This window comes from Halichoeres trimaculatus, unplaced genomic scaffold, assembly GCF_033239565.1.
Source record: "Halichoeres trimaculatus isolate MK-OKI-2021-1 unplaced genomic scaffold, fHalTri1.1 fHalTri1_scaffold_3, whole genome shotgun sequence".
Classification (NCBI taxonomy): Eukaryota; Metazoa; Chordata; class Actinopteri; order Labriformes; family Labridae; genus Halichoeres; species Halichoeres trimaculatus.
The window spans coordinates 1,769,985-1,797,213 of NW_027437181.1; the positions used below are offsets into that span (position 1 = coordinate 1,769,985).

The 27,229-nt window shown below is 39.2% G+C and overlaps 1 protein-coding gene across 1 annotated transcript in view; it reads right to left on the reverse strand.

The window, feature by feature from the left end:
* The window catches only part of ddb1 (damage-specific DNA binding protein 1), a 94,886-nt gene that overhangs the window by 38,895 nt on the left and 28,762 nt on the right, over positions 1-27,229 (reverse strand). The window contains exons 13-19 of the mRNA XM_074667033.1: positions 20,542-20,720; positions 14,651-14,814; positions 10,527-10,634; positions 4,407-4,614; positions 4,066-4,161; positions 1,702-1,813; positions 682-805 (exon numbers count right to left, since the gene is read on the reverse strand). Coding sequence (XP_074523134.1) covers positions 682-805; positions 1,702-1,813; positions 4,066-4,161; positions 4,407-4,614; positions 10,527-10,634; positions 14,651-14,814; positions 20,542-20,720 — 991 coding nt within the window. The remainder of the gene's footprint in view (positions 1-681; positions 806-1,701; positions 1,814-4,065; positions 4,162-4,406; positions 4,615-10,526; positions 10,635-14,650; positions 14,815-20,541; positions 20,721-27,229) is intronic.

Below are 27,229 nucleotides of genomic sequence, written 5' to 3' on the forward strand. Positions count from 1 at the left end.
AATAATTTCCAAAATTTGCAGAGATTCAATAAAATATGCAAGCTGCAAAAATTTCTGAAAATTTGTAAAATCATCAATTTATTTTATTTTTTTTTCAAAATTTGAAGCTTGTGAAAATTTACCAAAATATCAAAAAAATTGTCAAAATTTTATAAATTTCCCAAAAAGTTTAAAAAAATTGAAATTTAAAAAATTTACTTAATTTTTAAAAAATTGTTAAAAAAATTAAGTGTGCTTGATGTAAAAAAAATGGAATCAGAATAATTTGCAAAAAGTTGCTGAAATTCACAAAGAAATTGAAAGTTGCAAATATTCTGTGAAATTCTCCATAAATTTTGATTTTTTTTCTTTTTTTCAAAATTTGAAATGTCAAAAAAAATGAGGATCAATAAAATGTTAATGCATGATTTAATTTAGTATCAGAGTATTTAATTATCAATACCCTCTGTAAGAAAAATAAAAATTCTCTATTTCAATAATAATTTTTTAAAGCTACAAGGAGCCACTGCAAAGGAGTCAAAGAGCCGCAGGTTGAAGACCGTTGGACTAAGGAATGACAGAGGGTTTCCTGCACAGACCAGATTATTATTTGAGCTGAGACAACAACGTCGCCATCAGAGGCTCCGTATGAAAGCAGCAGCTCTGCGAGATCAAATAGAAATGTTCATCCAGCTGTCTCACCTTCAAAGGTGTGCTGATCCACAACAAGCAGGCTGTGAACCTCCACCTCCTCGCCGAAGGAGGTCTCGTGGGGAGAAGTGCTGCTGGGGAAGAGCTTGCTGGAGCTCACGCTGCTGGAGAGCGCCTGCAACAGAGTTGATTTATCAGAGAGGACGGGAGGGAGAGGCCAGGAGAAACCTAATAAAGGCTGTAAAGCAATTCAGATCTCTGTTTCTGCTCGACTTCGGCGGCACAGTCGGCGCCATCTGTAGCAGCAGATGTGCAGCATTTAAAATCAGGTAAACATCTTTCTGGCTTTTCTGTGAGAGGCTTCCGGCTCCGCTTTGTTTCCTGCTGCAGCAATAAATACAATCAGAAATCAAGTCCACACCTGTCCCCCTGGGGGAAGCTGTGGAGCCAAGCTGAGTGGACACAACACATGCTGTCAGTGTAAATCTGCCCAAAAGGCCTTTTTGATGAGCTCTCCAAGTACAAATCTCTTTTAAACGTCCTGCCTAGCATTTCTGCTTCTTGGCAGCTGAAGCTATTGTTTGAATTCTTTGACAGCGCATCAGACAACGGATGATTATGTGTAATTCAATCTCAACTCGATTTAAACTCTCCCAGGAGCTAAATTTAGCCTGAGTGGATGTGACGTCTCAAAGAATGAAGCTCTGTCTTCAGTCTTTCCTTTTTTTAACTCTGTAACCGTTGCTGAGACAGAGCTGGGACACAGAGGAGGGGATAAATTGATATAATTGCATTTCTAGTACAAACTACATTTTTGTGGAGCTAATTTTCTGCCAGTAAGAGCCACAATTATCCATAACATCTGAACAGCGCAGACAAAGGTAAATGAAGCAAAGGCAGCTTCCAGCACACATGCTAAGTGACTAACAGGACGGGACGTGTGTTGTCCTGACGAGCTCCCTGTTAAGGTTATAAATAATGCTCTTAGTCAGAACGCCTGGTTAGATAAGAGAGCACAACAAACAAGCCTTTGGGTGTTTATTATCAAACCACAACACGGGGCTTCAGTACCTGGGTGCTCGCGCTGGGGCGCACGGCGGACGTGGTGCCGCTCGCGTCCTGAATCTCCACCCGGCTGGACAGGACCCCGAAACACTGAGAAACCTCCTGGTAGCAGATCCGCCTGGCCAGGAGGAAACAGGAGGAGAGAGGGAAGATGGTAAACACAGAACATGAAAACAAGAGTTAGCTTCTGTTTTTGTCCTGTTAATGTTGGGCCACGTTAACACAACGACTTTTCACCCCAGAGCGCAACAACGCAGATAAACGGAAACGCTGAGGGACTGAAAACTAGGGCTGGGATGATTTACTTTTTTCCTAAATTTGATTCTTTTAAGATTTTTTGGATGCCAATTTGATTTACATAGCGATTCTTTGATATTCCAGATTTTTGCGATTTTTATTCTTCTTTACCAACACCACACCAAATAAAAAACATTGAATGATGATGTCTACTGACTATCTCAGAGCCATATTTTCCCAAAAAATGCAACAGATATAAATAAAATATAAACAAAGACAAAAAACTGCAACAAAAAAAAATTTTTTTAACTATTTTTTCTCCCACCCCTACTGAAAACACTGTAGTGAGCATGCCGAGCCTGTAGTTGGCGCTATAACTGTCTTGTCTAGAAGCAGCTTTTGGTAGATCTCCACTGAAGAAGAGTTGGGATCATAGGGATGGGCACTAAATCAGGTACTTTTATAGGTACCAACCGAATTCTGTCGAAAGTACCAGGTACCGATTCACGTAGAACCAAAAAGAACCATGTTAGGGTACCTAAATGCATCACTGTGACTGTGAGGGCGTAGAAGAGTAAGATATTTTCCATGCTGGACATGAACACAGCATTGGAAGGTTATAGATTGAAGAATAAATAAAAATAAATTTAAAAAATATATATATATTTTTTCAAACATATTGATATTTTTTTATTACATAAACACAAAAAAGGACCGAAAATTAGTACCGTTGAGTACCGGTACCTTTTGTCAGGTACCAGGCATTGGTACTGTATCGTTTCAAGGCTGAAAGGCTCCCATCCATAGTCGATCATCTGGTGTTTTGGTGAATGCTAAGAGCAGAAGTGGAGCAACAGATGCTCATTTAGTTAAAGACAGTCACAGATTCAGCAGATTGAGCAGAACAAGCTCAACACAGTAGATCACCACCATCCTGACAATGAGACTTTTAGACTGTTGGACCGGTTGATGCTCAAAGCCGTGCGTGACGTCAGCGTTTCTATTGAAAACACTGAGTAACTGTTTACACACTAATGGTGTCAGCAGGGTTTCAGAAAAAAAATCCACTCTGGAGGCCATTTTCAAAAGTTTGTGTTTTTTGTGCTTGAATTGTTACAAAATTCTTTTTATTGTCCAAACCTCTCTCCAAACACAGTTTCTTCATCTCTTGATGTGGTGGCTTCGATACGAGCAGCCGCTGATGCTTCTTTCAGTATCTTAGATTAAGCTGTGTGTATAATTCTCTCTTCTTTGCAGGGTATTTTATTTTAATTTTTTGAGCTTTCCACTCTTGCACTTGATGTTTTTTTTTTTTTAAACTTAGAGGTCTGTTTGTTGATTTGGGAAGCTTGTTTATAAAAATGCCCTTGCACACCAACGACGACGTGAATAAACAACAAAAAATTACGAAAAATCTGGAGGCGTCACATTCTCTGCAGCTCTTCTCCAAACATTGTCTTTATAATTGTTGTCTTTGTAGTTTTTATGTCTTTTGTCGTCAAGTGTTTGTCAATCAAGCTGTCCGCCATGTTTAATAATTTGGTATGTGATGTTTGACGAGCAATTTGATTGGTCAGATGTGTGCTCGTCGCAAACAAAACCTTGGAAAAAAAATAAATCAGCAATTTCACTTAAGGAAACAACAATTCTGGTGTGAAAGCTTGCAATGAAAACAGTAGTTTTGAAAAAAAAATATGTGCAAAACATTCATGTGAAAAATATGCGTCTGGTGTGCAACAGGCTTTAAATAAAGCTATATGGTTGTTCTGTTTGTAAATGTTTCTGGGTAAAAAAAATGTTGACTACATTTCAGTTATACTGTAAACTGATTACCTGCTTTCATAAGATATAATAAAAAAAAAGTTTGCGTATGAGGTTGGCTAAAACGCTGTTTCTGAGTAAACAAGAGGCTGAAATACAACAACACTTTTGCGTTTCATCCTGTGGAGTGAACGGCCCCTCAGAAAGGGAAATGACTGAGCAGCAGTCGGTCTAAACCAACGAGAGGAAGAAGCTGAAATCAGAGCAGACGGGCTAACTCCCTGCAAACATGAAGAGCACGCCGCCTGTTTGCACAGACGATGGATGTGAAATGTTCATTTACAGGTCGACTTTAATTTCTCAGACACTGACCTGGGAGACTCGTAGAGAGGAACAGTGCGAATGTGCAGTTTCTGGATCTCATCGATGGTGCCGATGGTCAGCGTGCTGTTGTTGGCCAGAGCCAAGCTGTGAAGAGCATGAAACGTAGAAACAGAGAAAGAAGAGTCATTCAGCTCTTTCTACATATCAAAGGAAACGATGATTGGATGCATTTCTGCATGAGCTGACAGTCAGCTCGGTGATAAAATCAAAGAGAAGTCAGGCTCGTGTATCTGATGGCTTCAAAGCCCGAGGAGGAAACAACAGGAGAAAGTTTCCTGTGAAGCTGCAGATCAGTGAAGCACAGGTGCAGTCAGAGCGGCGCCGCCTACCTGTCGGGATAGCCCTCAGAGTTGAGAGGGCACATGTAGTTGACCTCCTTGAGGTTGACGTTGGAGAAGACCAGCTTGTGGTTGGAGGAGTAGATGACGGTGGGTCGGTCGGAGCAGGCGAAGACGTTGGAGGTGGAGAGTGACCTGAAGGTCCTCAGCACAGTGGGCTGGGTGCCGAGGGTGACTTTCTTACGCTCGCTGAGGGCGCCTGAGGGAGGAAGGAGGTGCAAGGATGAAAGGAGTGCATGACTTCATTATTAAAGAGGGGGTTTATGCTTTTCCACGCTGAAAACATGGATTCGGAGTAACACAGCTGGACGTGTACAGATTTTCAAACTGCTTCATATGATGAAGAAAATCCATCTCAAAACTGATCAAAATGGTCTATTTTAAAAAACTGCACAAGGTCTTCATGAAACTTGGTGTGACTATGATCTGCGCATGAGGATCTCTATATTGTTTCATGATAGGACAGAGGGGCAGGCCTCAAACACCAAGGTCTGGCTCTGCCCTTGACAAGATTCCAGAGGGCTGGCCAATCAGAGCAAAGGGGGAGCCTTAAAGAGACAAGGGCTGAAATAAAGGTTTACTAAAACACCAGTATGAGAAAAGTAGGAATTTATTTATGGCTTTAAATTATGTGAAAATATCCCCTCTTTAAAAATCCAAAAGTACAATACCCCCTCTTTGAAAATCCAAAAGCACAATAGCCTCTCTTTAAAAATCCAAAAGCACAATACCCCCTCTTTAAAAATCCAAAAGCACAATACCCCCTCTTTAAAATACAAAAGCACAATAGCCTTTCTTTAAAAATCCAAAAGCACAATACCCCCTCTTTAAAAATCCAAAAGCACAATACCCCCTCTTTAAAATACAAAAGCACAATAGCCTTTCTTTAAAAATACAAAAGCACATTACCCCCTCTTTAAAAATACAAAAGCAGAATACCCCCTCTTTAAGATTAAAAATACAAAATGACAAAATACCCCCTCTTAAAAAATACAAAAGCACAATATCCCCTCTTTAAAATACAAAAGCACAATAGCCCCTCTTTAAAATTAAAAATACAAAAGCACAATAGCCCCTCTTTAAGATTAAAAATACAAAATGACAAAATACTCCCTCTTTAAAAATACAGAAGCACGATATCCCCTCTTTAAGATTAAAAAACAACTGTATACTTTGATTGGTCACGGCTTCATGTTTTGTCCTGTTTGACCACTGAACACATTTAATGACTCAGAACGATCAAACTAACTCAAAATTAATGAGTGTATTTATATGCACACTGACATCCTGTAGTAAATCCTTCATTATTTCCAGGACCAGGTTTACAAGGAACTAAAATCACCTGATCATATTACTGTCCTTCTGTACGCAACAACAACATACAGCCGTCTGATCAGGGTCTGCAGGTTGGGTTTTTAGTATTTACTGTGTGAGGTGAGGCAGAAAAGGAACTTTCTAGACTCTTGACTGTTTGAGGTCTTATTCATAAACCAGTGGATTGAATTTATACAAAAAGTCTGTTTATGTTTATGAGTGATTCTATAATCAAGGAAACATTTCAGGTTTACAAAAAGTGAAAAAATCTGTGTGTTTTTTGCTTCATATTTTTATCACCATATTGAAATAATGCTGAAAATAATAAACACAAACATGTAGTCCAGTGTTAATTTGAGAAATCAGACAGCCAAAAACTGCAAATTCCAACGCTTGATTTGCATTTTTTGCTAAATAGAAGTTAAATATCAGCCAAATGACCCACTGTAAAATTGGCCATTGCTTGAAATTAATATTTACCCCATGGACTTGAAATGTACCCCTGATTATAGACTCACTCTTATGCTAAAAACCCAGAAATAGCATGTGCCATAAATAATTCTGACTGATTGTTCCTTCATGAATCATAATAGACCTGATAACGTGCACGTGGTTCAGCCCGGTCTCCTGTCTCTACACGCTAACAGTCATCTACAGACGGACCTATATGAATGAACGTGAACACTAAAGATCCTGTAGACCAGAGGCTCTTCAGGTGAATCACATCAACGACAGAAAGTGAGGAGAAGAAAATAAATGAAGTGGAGGTCAGAGAGCACAAACTGTCCATTTCTCACAGCTTACCTTAAACGCCCAAAAACTGTCTGCAAACAGCGGCGCACTGTGTGTGTGTGTATGTGTGTGTGTGTGTGTATATGCGACATTAATTAATGAGACCCCTGGTTTCTACTGAGTAAAGCAAAAGGAACTCAAAGAGACTAATCTGTGGTCGTTATATTAATATAAAAGAGATGCTACATAATCGTTTTTAATTCAGATTACTTGGAGTGGAACATAAAGCCTCATAAAACTTGACAGAGCTGTTTTCTGTTTTATGCATTGATTTAAAAGTCAAAAGAGAGACCCCACAGTCAGCTTTAGTTGGAAGAGACAGGCGTTCAATAAGGCAGCAATTAAAAGAAGTCTCCCCGAGCACTTTAATGTCAAAATCAATTTGTCTTCACAGGAAGTACTGTACGGTCCATGAAAACTTTAGAAAGTTTCTGTAGCTCTGGATCCAGCTGGGTTCAGTGTCGTGAGCAGGTGATGTGACGTGAAGAAGTTAGCCTTTGCAAAACGGGCTCCTCATTACAAACACAGCAAAGAGTGAAAATACCTGACAGGTAAGAAAGGGCATTGATGAGCTTCAGGCTACCAACAATAGGGCTGCAGCGTTACTCTAATTTTGTGATACGATACGATACTGTAGGGTAAGATACGGTACGATACAGTACGGTATAATACGGTATAATACGGTATAATACGGTATAATACGGTACAGTACGATACGGTACGGCACAATACAATACGGTACGGCACAATACAATATGGTACGGTACAATACAATATGGTACGGTACAGTACGGTACCATACAATTATGGTACAGTACAGTACGAAACAATACGGTACAATACAATAGGATAAGGTATGGTATGGTACGGTACGGTACGGTACGCTACGCTACGATACGCTACGATACGCTACGATACGCTACGATACGATACGATACGATACCGTGCGGTATGGTACAGTACGGTACAACACAATATGGTACGGTACAGTACGGTACAATACAATATGGCATGGGACAGTACGAAATGATACGGTACGATACAATAGGATAAGGTATGGTACAATACAGTACGATAGGATACAGTACGATATGGTACGGTACAATACAGTACAACACAATATGGTACGGTACAGTATGATATGGTAATGTACAATACGGTACGGTACGATGCGTTACGTTTAGGTACAATATGATTTAATGCAGTACGGTACCGTACAATATGGCACGGTTCGATACGGCTCAGTACGATATTGTATGGTATGGTACAATACGATACGGTACGGTATGGTACAGTACAGTACGGTAACATACCATGCCATACCCCTCTTGACTTCTGGAAAACGGTCAAAAATTCAATTCCTTCCTGAGGTAGATGGGAACTTGTGGAAACAACCGCCATCGCCGTCCAGCAGGGTTCATATTGGGTCACGCTTCAGCTTCTTCAGCTCTTCAGTCAGCGTTACCTTGTCTGGTTGGTGACATTTTAGGTGTGCTCATAGGTTGTTGAGTATTTCACATTCTGTGGCACAGCTTGCAAACCGTTAATCTTTATCTAAATCAACGCTTTCCTTCTTCGTTTTAAAACCAGTGTTCCCACACGGTGACGGTGCCATTTTCTTAAACCTCTTGGCTCTGACTTAGTTGGTGTAAAGACGGTCTGCAGCGACACCAGCGACTAGGGTGAGGAACGAGGGGGACCTGAAGGAGACTGAATGAGCTGATACTTGCTGCTGAAAAATCAACACTTTCTGCAGAAAGAAAATATCAGTTTTTATTACAGAATCGATAAAATAGCTCAGCCCTGATCGACAAGTGTTGAAAAAACTCAGATCTATGCTTAAAGTTGAAGTTATATCAGCCTGTTTCTACGATTTCACTCGCGCTTTGAAACAACCCTCCAACAGAAAACGATCCACAGCTTCTGCAGCTCTCTCCAAGTTTTAAAACTTGAGCTTCAAGTGAAACTCAGCTCATTGTTGATCTATGCTGCTGCAACTTCCTGCTCTGCTTCATGCTCACTGCTCCTGCTGCAGACAGCTGTCTCACAACCTGGTGGAGACTTTCTGCTCAGTGCCGACGAAAAAAAGCTATAACACGTGAGCAGAGATAGAGAAGCTGCTAAACACAAGGTGCACCAGGGAAAAGTTTCTTGTATTGAGACATTATTCTAGTTTAAAGCAAATTTTCTAGCAGATGCTTATTGCTTCCTTGGCAGATTTTTGTGCTTGTTAAAAGCGATTTAGAGCCCCACATGAACTTTGGAGTTGATTGTATTCGTTGGTGTTTGCAGCTTGTTTGTGAAGCTCCTGAACGGACAAAACAGCAAACAGCTCTTTGAGGATTGATTGGCTCCTGTTTGACTGACAGCTTTATTTTGATGTTTCAACAGTTAAAGCGAATCTTCAGCCTCTTTAAAGTCATTCATTCCCGTGTGTTTGCAAAACCAATTTCAAAACCGTCCAAAGGAAAAGAGGAGATGAAAAAGCAGATACTTCAATGGCGGCTGGGTGAATTGGCAGCTTCCCAAACAGAAACGTTTCGCCTCTTTGTTGAAAGAGCAACATGAAAGCTACAACAATGCGCTTGAATTAAATTGTATATTTTGGTCAGGGATTTTTTTTTCCCTGGCAGTTTTGACAGCACTCAGGTATTCTGTCTCTGAAATCACAAGGTCTGATTGCATCAGTGAAATCCCTCTCTGTAGTCAAACAGCAAACAGACTCTGTGGTTTCTTCAGACTGCTGAGTTTCTCCACTATTACATCCAAATATAGAGCCGGCGGTTATATAATTCTCCGTGAAATACTGCTCTCAAAGTGAAAATGTTCTCAGACGGCTGCCCGTGGCTTCGCCTGGAGAACCTCAACAGTCTGAGAAGTTGGAAAAGCTCTGTTGTAAGCAGGGTTCCTACAGCTCAAGCCAAGTTAAATTTAAGACGATTCAAGACTTTTTTGAGGCCGTTTGAAATCAAATTTAAGACCAAGTTGACAACGAACCACAATTGAAACAAACAAAAAAAACAAAATAAAAACACCACGTGATTAACCTGGGTGAGAGGCCATTTTAACCCAATGTTTATTTTAAATAAAACATCACTTTTTGTCTTCTTTTTAACCCCATTTTTACAGCTTTATGTCTATTTTGGCCCATTCATCATTTTTTGGCCACTATCAGAAACATTTTTGTAATTTTTATATGTTTTTTTGAAATTTAATATCAAATCTAATTCCCAATGTTGCTGCCAAAACTATTTTCCTAAGCTACTTTTGGATTTTTTTTTGCAAATTTTTCCCTTTTTTTTTTTTTTGCAATTTCATACCTATTTTGCACCTATTTATTATCCCTTTTCCACTTTCCTACCATTTTTGCCCAGTTTTTGCAATTTTTATCCCTTTTTTGACCTTTATTCATACACTTTGTCCCACTTTTGGACCATTTTTTATCTTTTTGAGCCCGTTTTTATAACTTTATTCCTATTTTGCCCCCATTTTTTTTTTTTTTTGACCACTGTCAGAAACATTTTTGGGATTTTTACATGTTTTCTGACATTTACTTTCAAATTTAATTTCCAAGTTTGCTGCCATGATCAATTTTCCTAAGCCACTTTTGGATTTTTTTTATTTTTTTTGGCCAATTTTTCACCTTTTTTTCCCTCTCCAGGCACTGTAGTTAAAACCAAGACATGCGTCTGCTCTGAAAGATCCTGGTGTAGCCACATCACTGATTTGTTAGTTCTGCTTTTGTGATTGCACGATGTTGCCATGATCAGTTAATTCTTTTTGAAAAACAGATACATTTTGCTAAATATTTTTTTTTAGTTCAATCTAACATAAATCTTATTAATGTGGTTAAATTTTTAAGACTTTTGAAAATTGGATTTAAGACATTTTAATGCCAATTAAGGCCTTATTTTTAGAATTATGAATTCAATGCCTTTTAAGACTTTTCAAGGATCCGCAGGAACCCTGGTAAGCAACGGCGTGGAGGTGGCGTGGAGAACTTACCAGTCTGCAGGTCCAGGCCGAAGTAGAAGAGCGCTCCGTCTCCCAGCGCACACAGCAGGTAGTAGCTGCCTTCAAAGGTGGTCATTAGGATGGAGCGGGGGATGATCTCTGAGGAAACACACAGTCAGATGATTTATCCCTCCTGTACTCTGGAGTCACGGCTTGGTGGATAAACAGCAAAGTGAAAAATGTCTGCAGAAATGTCTCTGTCAGAAAAATCAATGGGGTTATTGGCTGGGCCGGCTGCTAACTTTTGGAAAAAACATTTAAATGCTGCGGGATAAAAAGCAAGTCTTCAGTCTTCTCCGTTTCCCAAACCTTGGTTTCTCTAACTGCGGGCCAATTACATCAAAACAACACTGCTGCTGATTAAATGCTTTCTGGCCCACTCTACAAAGCAGCCGCGTTTCCAAATGAGGCTTCTCCAAAGGTTGCATGTTTCCATGGCAACCTCCATCAGTTATTTCAAGAAAGTGAGCCGAGGTATTAAAAACACAACCATTAAGACCGTTTCCAAGCTGACCTTCCCCAAAATATCGTTTGTTTAAGCTTTAAACTCATGCAGATAAGGAAAAAGAAAGAGTGTCCTGATGAGAGAGCTAAAAATAGCAACAATTAGGTCAACGTGAGCTTTAATTCAGCTTCCTGTTTAGAGCTGGGTGCACTGTCCTCGTTAAAGCAGCGAGCAGGAGGGAGCAGTCTGCACAGCCTGAGCAGCTGTCAGTCCAACACGCTGGGATAACGCTGTGTGACAGAGTGGGTACGAGTGTGGGAATCTTCCTCGTGGATGCAGCCGTCTAATTGGACGGCGTCTGTGTCGGTTCGCCGTGTTCTGAAATGTATTCTCCTGTGACTGCTGACTTTTTGATAAGTTTAACCAAAAGTGGTGGAGTCCTCTGCTGCATATTTAACAGTCACAGTTTAAATGCTTCTGAGGGTCTAAATGGAGCGCTTAATGCATTCAGGTTGAGAGCACGCGTAATGTTCAAGTAGTCATGTAGAGCGCAGTAAAAATGAGGCACTTAATGAGCGGTGAAACGTACATCTCTATAAGGAAGAGCAGATACCATCATTTTCTGCTGCTACACGTTAAAACAGAGCCTATCCTGAGACGTTACATCAGACTGCTCCACTCCACACCCTGCACTGCTCAGCGCTGAAGAGAAATCCAACCATCATCAGCCAAATTGGTTGATTTAAATGCATGGAGAAGGTAATTTGCTTTCATAGTTTAACAAGACATTATCTGCAGATTTCGTCTGACTGAAACTTTCTGATTCCCGTGTTAATTTAATGACACGCAGAGGAGCCAAAGGTTGATCATCCTTCGTTTCTGCAGATCTCTGTTGGTGATTTTCATCCTTTTATCGCAGCACGGACAGAAAAGATTTCTCATTTTTAAGAAAAATCTTCAGCAGCAAAGAATTAAACCAGTATCTGCTTCCAGTTTCTGAGCTGTTTTTTAATATTTGCATTTTTTCCTCCACTGTAAGCCGTCTAAGGAGAGGTGACATCATCGTAAAACTGAAGCTCCAGTTGTGCTGATTTCACACTTTAGGATGTTTCAAGAGAAGCTGAAGTTTGCTAAAGCTCACATAACAAATAATTACATAAAAATGCAAAAATAAGGGGAATAATAAAAAATGGCCTCGTGACACATTACAACAAGCTAACGCTGTCAGTTTGTAGCGTAGTTTAGCAGCTGTTACATTTCTCTCTCCTCACAGCCCGGTGCTCTGAGACGTGTCTGTAACATGTAACGTTAGTGAATCCTGGTTCTGTCCTACCAGAGCTCATCTACCAACTCCAACCTCACCAAGCAGAGCTAACGTAACCTGGCTCTTCATTTTATTGATAGACTCTCAAGTTTGAACAGACCACTGCAGAATAACTGCTGACTGTGGGTTGGAGGCTACATTAGCACAAACACATTAACCTGGGTTTGAGCCTTAAACTGATGTCTGAGCCTTTAGCTCATGTCTTAGCCTTTTGCCCATGTTTTAAACTTTAGCTCATTTTTTTAACCCTTGGCTTGTGTTTTAGCCTGTAGCTTGAGTTTTAGCCCAAAGCTTGTGTCTTGGTGTTGAGCTCTTGTTTCGGCCTTAAGCTCCTTCAACCTTAACCTTGTGTTTGACCCTTTAGCTTGTATTTCGACCTTTAGCTCATGATCTTAGCCTTTGGCTTCTGTTAAAACCTTAAGCTCATTTTTTAACGTTTAGCTTGTGTTTTAGCCTTAAGCCTCTGTGTTAGCCTTTATCCTGTGTCTTGGTATTTAGCTCTTATTTTGGCCTTAAGTTCATGTTCTTACCTTTAGCTCTTTTGACCTTTACCTCGTGTTTGAGCCTTTGGCTAGTCTTTTGAGCTTTATGTCATGTTTTTAGCTTGTTTTGGCCTTTGGCTAGTGTTTAAACCTTTAGCTCATGTTTTAACCTTAAGCTTATGTTTTAGCCTTTTGACAGTGTTTTAACCCGTAGCTCTATCTTGGAATTTAGCAGTTGTTTTAGCCTTTGGTTCATGTTTCAGCCTTTTGCTGTTTTAACCTTAACCTCGTGTTTGAGACTTTAGCTTGTATTTTGATCTTTAGCTCATGTTTTAACCTCAAGCTTGTGTTTTAACCTTTAGCTCATGCTATAGCAATTAGGCCATGTTTTAGGATTAAGGCCATTTTTTTTGCCTTTAGACCATGTTTTAGCATACAGCTTGTGTTTTAACCTTAGGCTCCTGTGTTAGTTTTTAGCCTGTGTCTTGGTATTTAGCTCTTGTTTTGGCCTTTAGTTTATGTTTCAGCCTTAAGCTCTTTCAACCCCATACCTTGTTTTTTGAGCCTTTAGCTTGTATTTTGACTATTAGCTCATATTTTTACCTTATTATTAGCCTTTGGCTCATGTTTTACTCTTTAGCACGTGTTTTAACCTTTGGCTTGTGTTTTAGCTTTAGCTCATATTTTAGCACTTAGATCGTGTTTTAGCCTTAGGCTTCTGTGTTATCTTTTATTTTTTTTATTTTAGCTGTAAAGCACTTTGAATTGCCTTGTGTATGAATTGTACTTTACAAATAAATTTGCCTTGCTTTTAGCCTGTGTCTTGGTATTTAGTTCATGTTTTGGCCTTTAGCTCTTTTAACCTTTACCTCGTGTCTGAGCCCTTAGCTAGTATTTTGACCTTTAGCAAATGTTTTTAGCTTGTATCTAAGCCTTTGGCTCATGTTTTTCTGTTTAGCTCATGTTACAGCCTTTAGCTCCTTATATAACCTTTAGTTCATGTATTAGCCTTGAGCTTCTGTTTCAGCCATTAGCTTGTGCTCTATCCCTCTCCTGTTTCTCTTTCTTCTGATCTTCTGTCCTTTTTCTGTCTGACAGTTAGGCTCCAGTGTCCACCATCACTACAAAATTAATCACAGAAATCATTTTCAGCAGAGACAAAACACAGATCTAGTCTTGCTTGAACCAATCAGCAAGCTAAAAAGTAGCATTTCAAAATAACCTACATTAGTGCTGATGATCTTATTCTACAGTGTGGATTACAATCCGGGATTTATCTGGAAGGGAAACTTTTTAAGATCACTTAGAAACTCCTCACAGCCCCTTTGAGTAAAATAGTCTTATTATACTCAACATGAGCCACATTCACCTGACCAGCCCAGAAAAATGTCTTTTTTCAAGTTATTCAAAGACGAAATGAAGTCTGACTGGCTTGTAACAAGTAAAAAAAAACTGCCAACGGGACAAGAAATTTTGTGTGGCTCAGATTGAGTCTAAAAAGACATTTTTTACTGAAAAAAAAGACATTTTTTTACTGTCGCATCCAGTTTTCTTCATATGTTTCAAAGTATATTCCTGTTGAAACACTGCCATGCTTTCAGACATTGTGTAATTTATGAAGGTCAAGTAGGGATTTAACCGTGTGTCCACTCCTGCCCTGTATCCAGACTGTGGCTGGTGAAGTGGCAAAAAGCAGCAGCAGAGACACGTTTTTGCTTTCATATGCTCAGATTTTTATGTGGGTGTGAAACTGCTTTTTGAGAGGGTTTGCATTAGTCAGGTAGGAATCATTTTGTCTGTAGGAAAAACCTCCCTCCCGTACAGATCCCTCCCCCTGCCCCCTCCAGTGCCTCCTTCCTCTCACCTCCTCCCAGCATCTCCTTGTGCAGGGCCGTGAAGCAGGGCAGCTTGAGCACGCGGGCAGAGATGTCGGTCCAGAGTCCCACGGCGCAGAGCTGTGACTCACCGCCGCCCTCCCCCAGAGGTGTGATGTCCAGGCAGGCCACCTCGTGCTCCATCTCCGTGGTGCTGATGGGAGATTAAAGGGCATGAGAAAGAAGCGTAACAAGCTGCCCTTCCCGGCGTGTGAATGTGACAGTGCGTGATAAAGGTTGAGACGCAGCAGAACAGAGGGGCCGGAGACTGGATGTGCCACGGGAAACAAAGCACACGTTCTAATTGGCCGTTCCCTCATGTGGCGGGGAAATGGAGAAACGTCTGACACGTATTTTATGAGCTGAGCTGAGTCAACGCTGCCTGAAGACGGGAGACGGAGCAGAGCCTGACACCGTGGGACTTTGTGGTCATCAACTTTGTTTGTGTTACAACAGCTTCAGTCAGACAGAGCCGAGACAATTTACAGTTTCACCACCGCAGGCTCAGACCGAGCGCTCTGAGAGGCCGTCAGTGATAACCAGACAGGAGCCGCCACTTCGTTACTCCTCAACAAGACGGCTCAGACCAACAGGAGGCCAGGGGCGGAGCTGAGGAGCTGGAGCTTGGGAGGAGTCGCCCCAGACACAACTTCATCATCATCATCATCAACTTTTATTTAAATATCAGAGAGGGCCACCCTCATTTACGATAATGCCAAAAGTAAACACAAGTTCACAACGGCATGAGTTGGAAATTTGCTATGGCTCCCACTGGAGTGAGTGAAAACAATAAGATGCCCATGAGGACTAAAAGTGTTAAAATTCAGATCATGTTGCAAAATGTACCAAGGATCTGCAGCACTGAAACTACAAGCATTTAAAAAAAAAAACTGTTTTGTTTTTTTCAATTTTAGGAAGATCTGTGTTAAATTCAATCATTAATTTGGTTTAATTTACATGAGAAATAAAAAAAAAGTTATTAGATATCAAGTCAGTTTATTAATCATCTCTCAGGATATTTAGACACACTGATTCCCTCTCCTCTCCTCTCTTTTCCTTTCCTCTCCTCTTCTCTCCTCTTGTTTCCTCTCCTTTTCTTTTTTCTCCTCTCCTGTCCTAACCTTTCATCTCTTCTTTTCTCTTATTTCCTTTCCTTTCTTCTCCTCTCCTCTCCTTTTGTATCCTCTCCTTTCCTCCCCTCTCTTTCCTTTCCTCTCCTCTTCTCTCCTCTTGTTTCCTCTCATTTCCTTTCCTTTCCTTTTCTTCTCCTCTCCTTTCCTCTCCTCTTGTATCCTCTCCTTTCCTTTCCATCCCTCTCCTCTTCTCTCCTCTCATTTCCTCTCCTCTCCTCTCCTCTTGTATCCTCTCCTTTCCTACCCTCTCTTTCCTTTCCTTCCTTCTCTTTCCTTTCCTCGCCTCTTCTCCCCTTTTGTTTCCTCTCCTTTTCTTTTTTCCTCTCCTTTCCTTCCCTCTCCTTTTCTCTCCTCTTGTTTACTCTCCTTTCCCTTCCTCTTTTTTCCTTTCCTTCCCTCTCCTCTTCTTTCCTTTTGTTTCCTCCTCGTCTCTTCTCCTCTCCTCTTTTCTTTTATCCTCTCCTCCCCTCTTCTCTTTTCATTCCTTACCTCTTTTCTCCTCTTGTTTCCCCTCCTTTCCTTTCCTCTCCTCTCTTTTTGTTACCTTTCCTCTCCTCTCTTTTTGTTACCTTCCCTCTCCTCTCTGTTCCTTTTGTTTTCTCTCCTCTCATTTCCTTTCCCTCCTTTTCCTCCACAACACTCTGTGAGACAAAGAAAGCCCTTTGCACACCAAGGACGACGTGAATAAACGGCACAAAGTTGCGAAAAATTTGGAGGCGTCATTTTCAATCTCTGCAGCTTTTCTCCTCCAAACTACGTCTTTGTAGTTTTGTCTGACTTTTTTTTTGTCGTAAAAGAACTCAGTGCTGGGACACAAACACAATCAGTGTTGAATATTTTGGTTTGTGTCGTTGCGTCAACAATGAGCGTTTTGATTGGTTGGATGTGTAATTGTCGCAAGCGAAACTTTGGAAAACTGACCTCAGTCTGAAAAATTTTGCAATTTCGCTAAAATTTCTTTTTATAATATTTGAAATATTTGCGCAAAAATGTGCATCTGGTGTGCAAAGGGCTTAAGTTCACCTTTTCTGATTCATCAAGAAATAAATTAACTTTTCAAATATCTTAGCTTTGAGCTTCAAATGTGTATTTACTGTTTAAAAACACTGATTATTATGATCTGGATCTTTTTTAATCCACCTGGCTAACCCGCCTCTTACTGATGCTGAGTTTTGTGTCGCAGCTGTGGTGAGACACTTTACTCTGTCTTCTTCATTGATTCATCATTTATCATCACTGGCAAGGTGAAAACAAACACTTAGTGCTCCGAGGGGGCCTGGTGGCCTTTTTACAGCCTGTACGTCTCACTCTGAGACTCTGGGAAAAAAAAAAAAAGTCATCTCTGCCCTGGATCTTTTTTTAAAAACTCCTGTAAAGAAAGTCGAGCACAGCGGCAACCTGCAACACGACAGAAATATAACAAAGTGTGACTCTGCTCTCCTTTTCTCCTTTTCAGAGCGGAGAAATGAGATGGAAATCCCTGGTCTGAAACTTCACTGCATATCTGAAAAGAAGAGATTAAATTAAGGGTGAGATGGTGCAGGAAAATAAAACCGGGGAGAGCTGTGACTCAGAGGCAAAGCTGACGGACTTCTGGGACTACGGTAAATTGATGTTTCATTAATTAGACTTTCAAACAACAGCTCTGTTATACACAGTGTGTGTGAGAGTCCTCCCTGCTGTTATATCACTGTAACTATTAAATTAACCTGCTCTTCCATCAGACTCTCAGATGCTTTTTCTGCTGCGTCTGCAGTCCTTGAATTCCTACTTTTCAGGCTGACTAGCTCGGCTGTTGTAGCCTTCATGCAAAAGGACAACTTTACAGAAATCAGAGCAGCAGACCGCCGAAGGAATGCGCTGTGTCTTTTTTTATCTCCCAGCATGAGTGCACCTGTAAGAGTGAGCTGGATAGACGGCGCGGTGACTCATGGGATAACACGTTTCATCAATTCTTCTCGATCTGAGACGAGTTTAAAAAAGGAAAAGAGTGAGTCTGCTCCTCCTCGGCGGCTTTTCTCTGTCAGATAAAAACTGACAGCGAAGGAATTCAGCCCACAGCTCCACAGGTGGTTGAGCCATTTCAGCCTAAAATAGAAACCAGGATGTAAACAAAGAAATGTACAAATAAAATAAGTGAAGCACGTGGACAGAGTCTGTCATCATCCTTCATTCAGACACTGCACAGCGCATTAGGAGAAGAGTTTGACAGAAGAGGGAAAATGATTTATTTCCTCTCCTGCAGAGACCGAGCAAAGCTTGAAACCACCATCATATCTGCTCAGTCCACGCTCAGCCGGGCCCAGTGGCTTATTAGAGAAGCTTGGTACAAATTTGGGAAGCATAAAGACCAGTCTGTCTCCGTCCACATGTAACATTTATCTGCCCAGAACCAACATCACTAATTAACACGTTTGTTCAGAAGCCCAGATTCCTCTTCCTCTCTCCAGGCCCATTTATTCCTCACTGCTGCTCTGGCAGACACAGAGGAAGGACAGCGACTGCTCTAACCATCTTTGTACTCCTCCATTTTCCCCTCTAAGTTTTGTTTGTAGCCAGATTCGGTTTGTTTACTCCAGATCTCATCAAGATAACGATTTCTCATGGTTTTGGTCTTTGTGGGAAGCTGCTGCTGGTTTTTGCTTCCATGAAAACAGAAGTAGAGCCTTGTATCTACCTCGATATTTTTTTTTATTTTCAAAAAAAAAAGAAAAAAACATTGGACAAAAATTATATTGTTATGAATATCATAATCAGTTGTATTTTTTCCCTTAAAAATTTTGATCTAAAAATTATCTTAACGTCATTGTTTTGCCTTCTATAAGTGTTATTATTTAAATAATAACAATAATAATAAAAAATATGAATACATAATAATAATAATAAAATTCTTAGAATAAAGTGAAATAAATAAATAATTTATATATATATATATATATATATATATATATATATATATATATTTATAATAATAATAATTATTATTATTATTGTTATTATTATTATTATTATTATTATTATTACTATTGCTGTTGTTCTGGAAAGTACATCACATAATTTGTGAGAAGCACATTTCTACCTCATTGAATTTTTTTTTTTTTTTTTTTTGGTAAGAACACAAAAAGGATTGGACCAATTTTATATTGTTAGAAATATTTTTATAATAATATTTATTATAATATATATCAGTATATAACAATATGTTATAATATATTATTAATATAATATAATTTAATTTAAAACATATTTTTTAAATGATTTTATTACTTTTACTAACGTTATAAATATTAATAAAAATAATTATTAGTATTATTATTTTATTATTATTATTATTATTATAGAATATATTAGATTGTTATTAACATTATAATTATCAGTATTTTCTTCCATTTTGAAATGTAAATTTAACTTTATCCTTTTTTATTGTGTTATTCTAATGATTTTTACTAAAAGTGTGATAATAATAATTATAATAATAATGATAATTACATTCTTTATTATTATGATTGTCATTATTATTATCACATTTATTTTAATCATTATTCTTGTTATATTTTTATGATTATGATTATTATTTTTTATTTTATTATTATTATTATTATTATTATTATTGATATTATTATCATGAACTCATTCACTGCCAGCCGTTTTCAGAGCAGAGAGCTTCAAACTGCCAGCCGTCAAACATAGTTGACATCTAAAGACGTCAATGGCAACGGGCAACGTTCGACGTCGAAATGACCTCTATAGAAGTCAATGGCAGCGAAAGAATTAATTTTATTTATTTATTTATTTTTATTTTTATAGTATTATTATGTTATTTATCCTTGTTTGTATTATTGAATTTGCATTGATGTATTTCTTACTGTAATATAACTTATGTTACTGTTGGGGTAGAGTGGCAGAGGGTTGGTTGGATGTTTGGATGTTATTGTTTTGTTTTGAAACCTTATAAAAAAGGGCCTTATAACTATTTTGATAAATTAAAAAAAAGAAGCCCATTTGTGATCAGTTTGAAGTCTTTTGTTGCGATATTTCAGCGAGAGATCCCAAAATTAATCTATGTAAATGTTCTCCCTGGCTGTGTAGCCACTTTAACGTCCTCCACACTGATGGAGAACGGCGCTGGAGCCTCTGCTGTGACTCTTCAGCTGATGTCATTGTGATTTATTTAGGACCAGGGGAGATGAGAGGATGGGCTCTGAGGACAGCGAGTCCGGTGACTTCAATTAGCTGAGATGACACCGACCAGACTGTTAGCTCCACCCATCACTCAGAGCGGCCCTGTCCATTAATCTGTTTGTACAGCGAAGAGCATCACAAGATTTTGGAGCAGAGTCACTGAAACACTTTGAGAAATGTTATAGAGAAGTCAGGGAACTTTTATAGGACGAGTTTTTAATGGAAAAAGTTACTTCACATGGCTCCAAACTGCCTCGTCCTAATCCTACAAGAGGTTAATAATGAGATAAGGTAATAATGAGATGTAAAGGGAGGGGAGGTATGAAAATTCTGCCTCTGTACAAAAGTTATTAAGAGCAAAGTGATTTTTTCCAGGCTGTAATCATGTTTAATTCTGCTGACGGCCTCCGTGGAGATTTACTCTGTTTGGAATCAGACTAAGAGGGCGTTAGAGGAAATGCAGTTTTTAGCATTTCCTGTGCTTTTCTTTTATCAGAACATAATATTCTGAAATTATCAACAAATCCATAATGAATCTGTCCAGTGAGTGTTTTTCTGTGTCCTACCTGATCTGTTTGAGCTCCCCCGCCAGGATCTGCAGGTAGTAAAGGGCCCGTCCCACGGCGAGCACCACCTGGGTGTGGTTACAAGCGGCCACGCTGATGTTCCTGCCCTGCGGCTCCTTCCATTCGCTCACCAGCGCCTTGCTGTCCTGCAGCACCAGGCGCACGGAGCCGGACGTGATCTGGAAGCACACACACGGTTACTCTTCTGTGAAATATTATTTGCACAGTGTTTCATAAGAGTGACGTTCACGGTTAAGTGGAGACAGGAGCTCATTACTCAGATCAGTTTACTGTGTTTTAAAGACGAGGAATAAATGTGTTTTTTTTTTCCACATCCGTAATTATGTAAATAAAATAGACAGAGTATGTTTATAATGAGGAGGAGAAAATAAATGACTTTGCACTTCAGATAATCCATCAGTTTCAATTATAGTGAGTTTATGAAACCCTTAAAAGTAGGGATAGACCAAGGGTCTTCAACCTGTGGCTCTGGAGCCTCATGCGGCTCTTTGACTCCTAGCAGTGGCTCCTTGTAGCTTTAAAAAATATCAATGAAATTAAGATTTTTTTTTTTCTCACAGAGGGTATTGATGATTGAAGACATTGACTCTAAGTAAAATCTTGCTTGAATATTTTGTTGTACTAAATATGCATAACTTCTTGCAATAAATCTTTAAAAATTTCTGAGATTTTTGACAATCTTTTGAATTTCAATCTGACACTTTTTTAAATTTAGGGAAAAAAAGATTTTTTTTTAAGATTTTGCAAATGTTATTTTTTTTTCGCAAATTTCATTTTTTTTTGTAAATTTAGGCAATTTATTATAATTTATTTTTAATTTCTACTATTTTTGGAAAATTTAGCAAATTTTCAAACTTACAATTAAAAAAATATATTGGAAAAAATTTCTGAAATTTTTCACAATTTTTTAACGCAAAAAACTTTGGGATTTTTTGCAAATTTGTGCACATTTTTTTTTCATTTTTTCAAAAATGATGCAATTTGTTGAAATTTCATAAATTGTGAAAATTTATGAATTTTATCATATTATACATTTTCCATTTTATAAATAATATTTCCAATTATATTTGAAATTAAAAAAAACAACAACAAAAAAACCCATCACAGATACAATTTTAAATGGCTCTTACCAAGGTAAAGGTTTCAGACCCCTGGGATAGACTGATTATTAGCCAGGATATTATGATTATTGGCACTGATATTAAGCATTTTGAGGCTTATCAGCATTTTTTTTTAATCTAGAGGCTGATAAGAAATCAAATGTCAGACTGAGTTATTTTGGCTCCAATAGAGCTGCTCCTTTCTGTCTGCAGCATCGTCCCACCCACAGCACCATCTGATTAGTGACACTCAGAGGCATTTTTTTTTTAAACTTGACTTACTATGCAAAACTTTAGAGAGCTATTTGTTTTTTTAAGTTTTCATTGAACTTTCTAAAACATGATGCTGAGCCTGGGAGCTGTTTGATAAACATATGCTTGAAGGCTTTAAACAAAGCGAAGTGTTGGAGTTTGTGTTATCACAAATTTTGACGCCAATATTTTTACTAAAGTGAGACTTTCAGCATTTCTAATGGAGCTAAAACTGTTGCTGATGAGGAGGGAGAACCTGGGCTGAAGACAGAGAGAAAGCTTCAATGATAAACACATTTACAGAAATATAAAAACACAGCTCTTCAATCCCAGTGGTTACGCTGACACATATAGCCTGAAAAAAGCTTGAGGACATCAGTCCGCCGCTCGATTCATTAGATACCTGAGATATAATGAAACACAAAAACAAGATGTTTGAGTTTACAGGAGCTATTAAAATTCTTATAAAACTTCCTGTTATTGCATTTGTAGCGCCAGCTCGGAGGCTTGTGAGCACCTGATAAAAGCCCCTCAGGCGATGGAGGAATACACGTTTAATATCTAATATGTGATGATGTGACTGGGTGAGCCACACAACAGAGAGTAGGAGCTGCAGAAGCATCATTAACAGGCTGCAGCAGGTACCAACAACAGTCAAACTATAAATGAAGGCGTCGCACCGTTGGGGAACTAATATAATACAGAGAAGCAGTGAAATGTGAAACCAAGGCAAAGATCCAATATGTGAGCTTAATGGAGTCCTTGAAAGCTGTTATGAAGATTATTTTGCCCATTTTCTGCAGCCTGTTTGTGTTTGGAGAGCAAATCAGAGCAAACCTGGAGAAACAGAAGCTGTCAGATCTGACCTCTTGTTGTGAATGAGCAGAGACGTCGTTTCTACATGAGTTCAGTTTTTTATCGGGGCACACAGCTACTGTCCAAACACCTGGGGAGGGGATTTTGTCAAACAAGTCTAAGAGTCCACAGCAGCTTTAGTGGCTCTGCGAGGCTGTTCCTAAGCGCAGCGGTGCTTTCGGCTGAATGCAAACATCAGTGTGCTCACGCGCGCTGAATGCCAAGACGCCTTTTAGCAGATTCAATGTTTACCAAGCAGCAGAGAAGTTTCCAAAAGTGACCGCGGAGTTGGTTGAGCAAGTTGATGAAAGAGTGGAAATGTTTAAAGTAAACACTCCACAATCAGAGGTTTGATTTGGTTTTATCTGGACAGATTATGATGTGATAGAATAAGTCAAAGGAGTGTTTACAGCTCGCTGTGAGGACGTGGAGTCTGGCCTTGATCCCTGGGTAATTCTTTGAAATAACTGGAGACATCCAGCAAAAAGAAATATAAACATGTACGTTACACACGGCTCATGTCTCTCCGGTCCCTCCTCCCTCTGCCTGATTCACACCTCAGTGTCATCAGCGCTCAGGTAGGAGGAGGTGATTTAGGCCTTTTTACAAATGTATCAATATCCCTTCTCATTCATTTTTAAAAATACTTTCGTCCACTCGCAGTGGGCAAATCCACCGATAAGTGCAGCTTGAGGCTTTTCAAACCCATAATCTTCAGTGTTTTTCAGCCATAAACCTGTGTCAGCGAATCAGAATGAGCCCCCATCATTCAGGGTTTACACGAAAACCATGAAAGAGGAGTTTTCCAAAAGCTTCAGTTTGGCTGGAGTTTTCAGAAAACATTGTTTTTAGTGACGCAAAGCTGCAGTTTTGTGTGGACAACAGGACCTAACAAATAAAAATACAGGCAGTTTTCCGGCAACTAGAGGACACGGCCTTAGCGGAGACAGAGAAGACAGACTCCGTCTCTCTTCTGCCGGTTAGCTTCACACTTTTTGTGGCCAGTTTTCTCCACTATTTATGCTGATTAACCATTGCTGTTTTCTTTTTCCTTTCTCCCAGGTTTTGGTTTTCCACTCCTGACAAGTTTATTTGCCGGGAGTTTTGTTATTCAAGTTTCATGTTTTTGTTAGTCCAGTTGTCATCTTTTGATCTTAGGACTTGTGTGTCTTCTTAGGTAAGGGGGAGGTACAGTGGCCGGTAGGTGTCAGCCGATTTGCGAAAGCAAAAAGACAAATGCAAGACTCACAACACAGCAGAAGTTAAGAGGACAGGAAATGATTGCTTTCTTTTTTACCTTTCGCTATGATAAATTTAGCTTTAATGCTAACGTTACTGATTCATAAAGCTCAAAAAAGCTCAATGAGGTATTTTTCCTGTAAATCAAGAAGTAAATAAAGAAATCTAAGTACTATGAAGGATATCACCAGGTGAAACCCCTACAAAGCATAATTTATCATAGATGAAGTTAAAAAAGGAAATTATTGACTTACTTTAGCAACTTTTCTGTGTCCGTTGGGATAACTGACCTCTTTTAACTTCTACCGTGACTCTACACTGCTAATCTGTTGTGTTGTGACTTTTCCAAATTGTCCGACACCTATCGGTCGCTGTAAGGAGTCCAGTCTATTTTGTTTGCTTGTAATATTATTTTTTTATTGTTTTAATTATTGATTTGATTCAATAAAATTCTCCCTATAATTAATCTTTGGTTGTTGCGTCCCTCTTCTGATAAGCTACGGTCTCTGGGGTTGGAGCTTTATTAAATTAGGTGTGTATAGGAGACGGTAAAAGTACAACTTCCTGGAAATTTCATTCAGACTTGTAAACTTGAATGATACATTAAAAACTTAAAGATTCACCCTTTTTGCACTGTCATGCAGACACTCGTTCATATCAAGTTGTGGTCATCAAGTGTGTTTTTTAGCATGAAGGCACCAAAGCTTCATTTCTCCAAACCAACGTTGTGTCTTTTTGGACCTGGCTCGGTCTCTCCGTGGAAAGAACGTCTTGTTCTTTGGAGATGTTTCTGTGTTTTTAAAAAGCTGCTTACTTGGCTCTTTGGAGTTTTGACTGGAGTGGCTTTTTGCACAGTTGGCTTTTTTGGGCTTGTTTGCTGAGAAACTATCGCTTCAATACATTTTTTATGTCCCACAGCAGGGTTAATTAGATCAGCGGAGCTAGTGCACATTGTCTATGTGGAGGAAAGAGGACCAGGATATTAATGAGGGTAAAATGGGTATCATAGTATCATAAATGTAGTTTCAAGTACGATTCGGAAACATGTATAGAATCATGAGCACCATCGCCCCCTGTTGAAGATGTGACTCTTGCTAAGACATGCATTTGTCTTTATAAACTCAGTTTGTAGTTTATCGTCCTGAAGCTGAGCAGACTCTCTGTCAGTGTTCCTCACAGCCCGGTGCTCTGAGACGTGTCTGTAACGTGTAACGTTAGTGAATCCTGGTTCTGTCCTACCAGAGCTCATCTACCAACTCCAACCTCACCAAGCAGAGCTAACGTAACCTGGCTCTTCATTTTATTGATAGACTCTCAAGTTTGAACAGACCACTGCAGAATAACTGCTGACTGTGGGTTGGAGCACACATTAGCACAAACACATTAACCTGGGTTTAAGCCTTAAAGTAATATTCAAGCGTTTAGCTTGTGTTTCACCCTTAAGTTGTGTTTTAGCCTTTAGCCCATGTTTTAACTCATGTTTAAGCTTTTAGCCTGATTTTTAGCCTTAAGCCTGTTTTTTTCCCCCTTGAGCTCATATATTTGCATTTAGCTTGTGTTTAAGCCTTTAACCAGGGTTCTAGGCCTTAAGCCCATGTTTTAGCTCATGTTTTAGCTTTTAGCCTGTGTTTTAACCTTTAACCGATGTTTAAGTCTTTGGCCTGTTTTTCAGTTTTAAGCCAGTGTTGTAGCCTTTAGCTCATATTTTTGCCTTTAGCTTGCATTTCAACTGTTAACCAGAGTTTTACCAATTTGCCCGCGTTTTAACCTTTAGCCTGTGTTTTAGTGTTGAACCTGTGTTTTAGCCTTTAGCTCGTGTTTTAATCTTTAACCAGTGTTTTGGCCTTTAGCCCATGTTTTAGCTCATGTTTTAGCTTTTAGTCTGTGTTTAAACCTTTAACCCATGTTTAAGTCTTTGGCCTGTATTTTTAGCTTCAAGCCATAGTTTTAGCCATTTGCCCGTGTTTTAGCCTTTAGCTTGTGGTTTAACCTTTAGTTCATATTCTAGCTTGTGTTTTAGTTTTTAGCCCGTGGTTTGACCTTTAACCCATGTTTTAGCCTTTAGCTCATATTTTTGCCTATCGCTTGTGTTTTAGCCTTTATCCAGGGTTTAGCCTTTAGCCTATGTTTTAACTTGTGTTTTAGCTTTTAGCCTGTGTTTTAGTGATTAGCTTGTGTTCTAGCCTTTAACCAAAGTTTTAGCCATTAGCTTGTTTTTAGACCTTTAACCTGTGTTTTAAGCTTTAGCTTGTGTTTCAACCTTAACATGTGTTGTAGCCGTTAGCCCATGTTTTAGCTCATGTTTTGGCTATTAGCTTGTGTTTTTGCCTTAAGCCCATGTTTTAGCTTGTGTTTTAGCCTTTAGTTTGTGTTTTGGCCTTTAGCTTATGCTCTATCACTCTCCAGTTTAGCTTTCTCCTACTCCTCTGCTGTCTTTTTTGTTGTAAGTCTAGCTCCAGTGTCCAACATGACAACAGAATGAATCCAAGAAACTTCAAGGAAAAGCTCTGATTTGCTTCTCAGTGCTAAACTTTGTCAAGGGACTTTTGGTCCATTGGCCCAAAAAAGATTCATGTTCTCCCTGGGAAATTTGACTCGACTATAGATACTTGAAATATCTTAAATGCCTAATTCTGGCACAGATTGTTTCACTTTGAACTGTGGATTATGAACAGGAAAATTTATGAAGTGAGACCTTTTAAGACCACTTACCAGCTCCTCTCAGGGCCTTTAAACATAGAAAAATGTCTTTTTGTTAGAGCTACTGAAGGCCAATGCAAAAAATAAACTGCATCCCTACAGCTGGAGCCTTCAGTGAAAATTTAAGTGCAACTTTTATCACTCAGCGACTTTTTTTCCCAGGCCATAAACCAAGAGTTGTGTAAAAAACAACGGGATGGGCTGGAATTTAAAAACGCTTCCAGTGAACCAACTCTGAGAGGTAAGAGACTTAATAAAATGTTCCAGCCTTTAAACACAAGCAACATTGTCATAACAACCTAAAGATTTATGGCGCGGGCTCCAACAGCTGGCAGAATTCCCAGCAGGTTCCCAGCATCCTCGCTGTGTAAAAGGCAGGCCTAAACTTGAATTTAAATGAAGCGCTATATTCATCTCCTCCATGTGTAAAATACATGAGGTCCTTTCGCTCCAGCCCTATTCACAGCTGCCCCTTTCAATCATGTATGACTCGGTTCCCGCTAAGTCTATCTGATTAAACG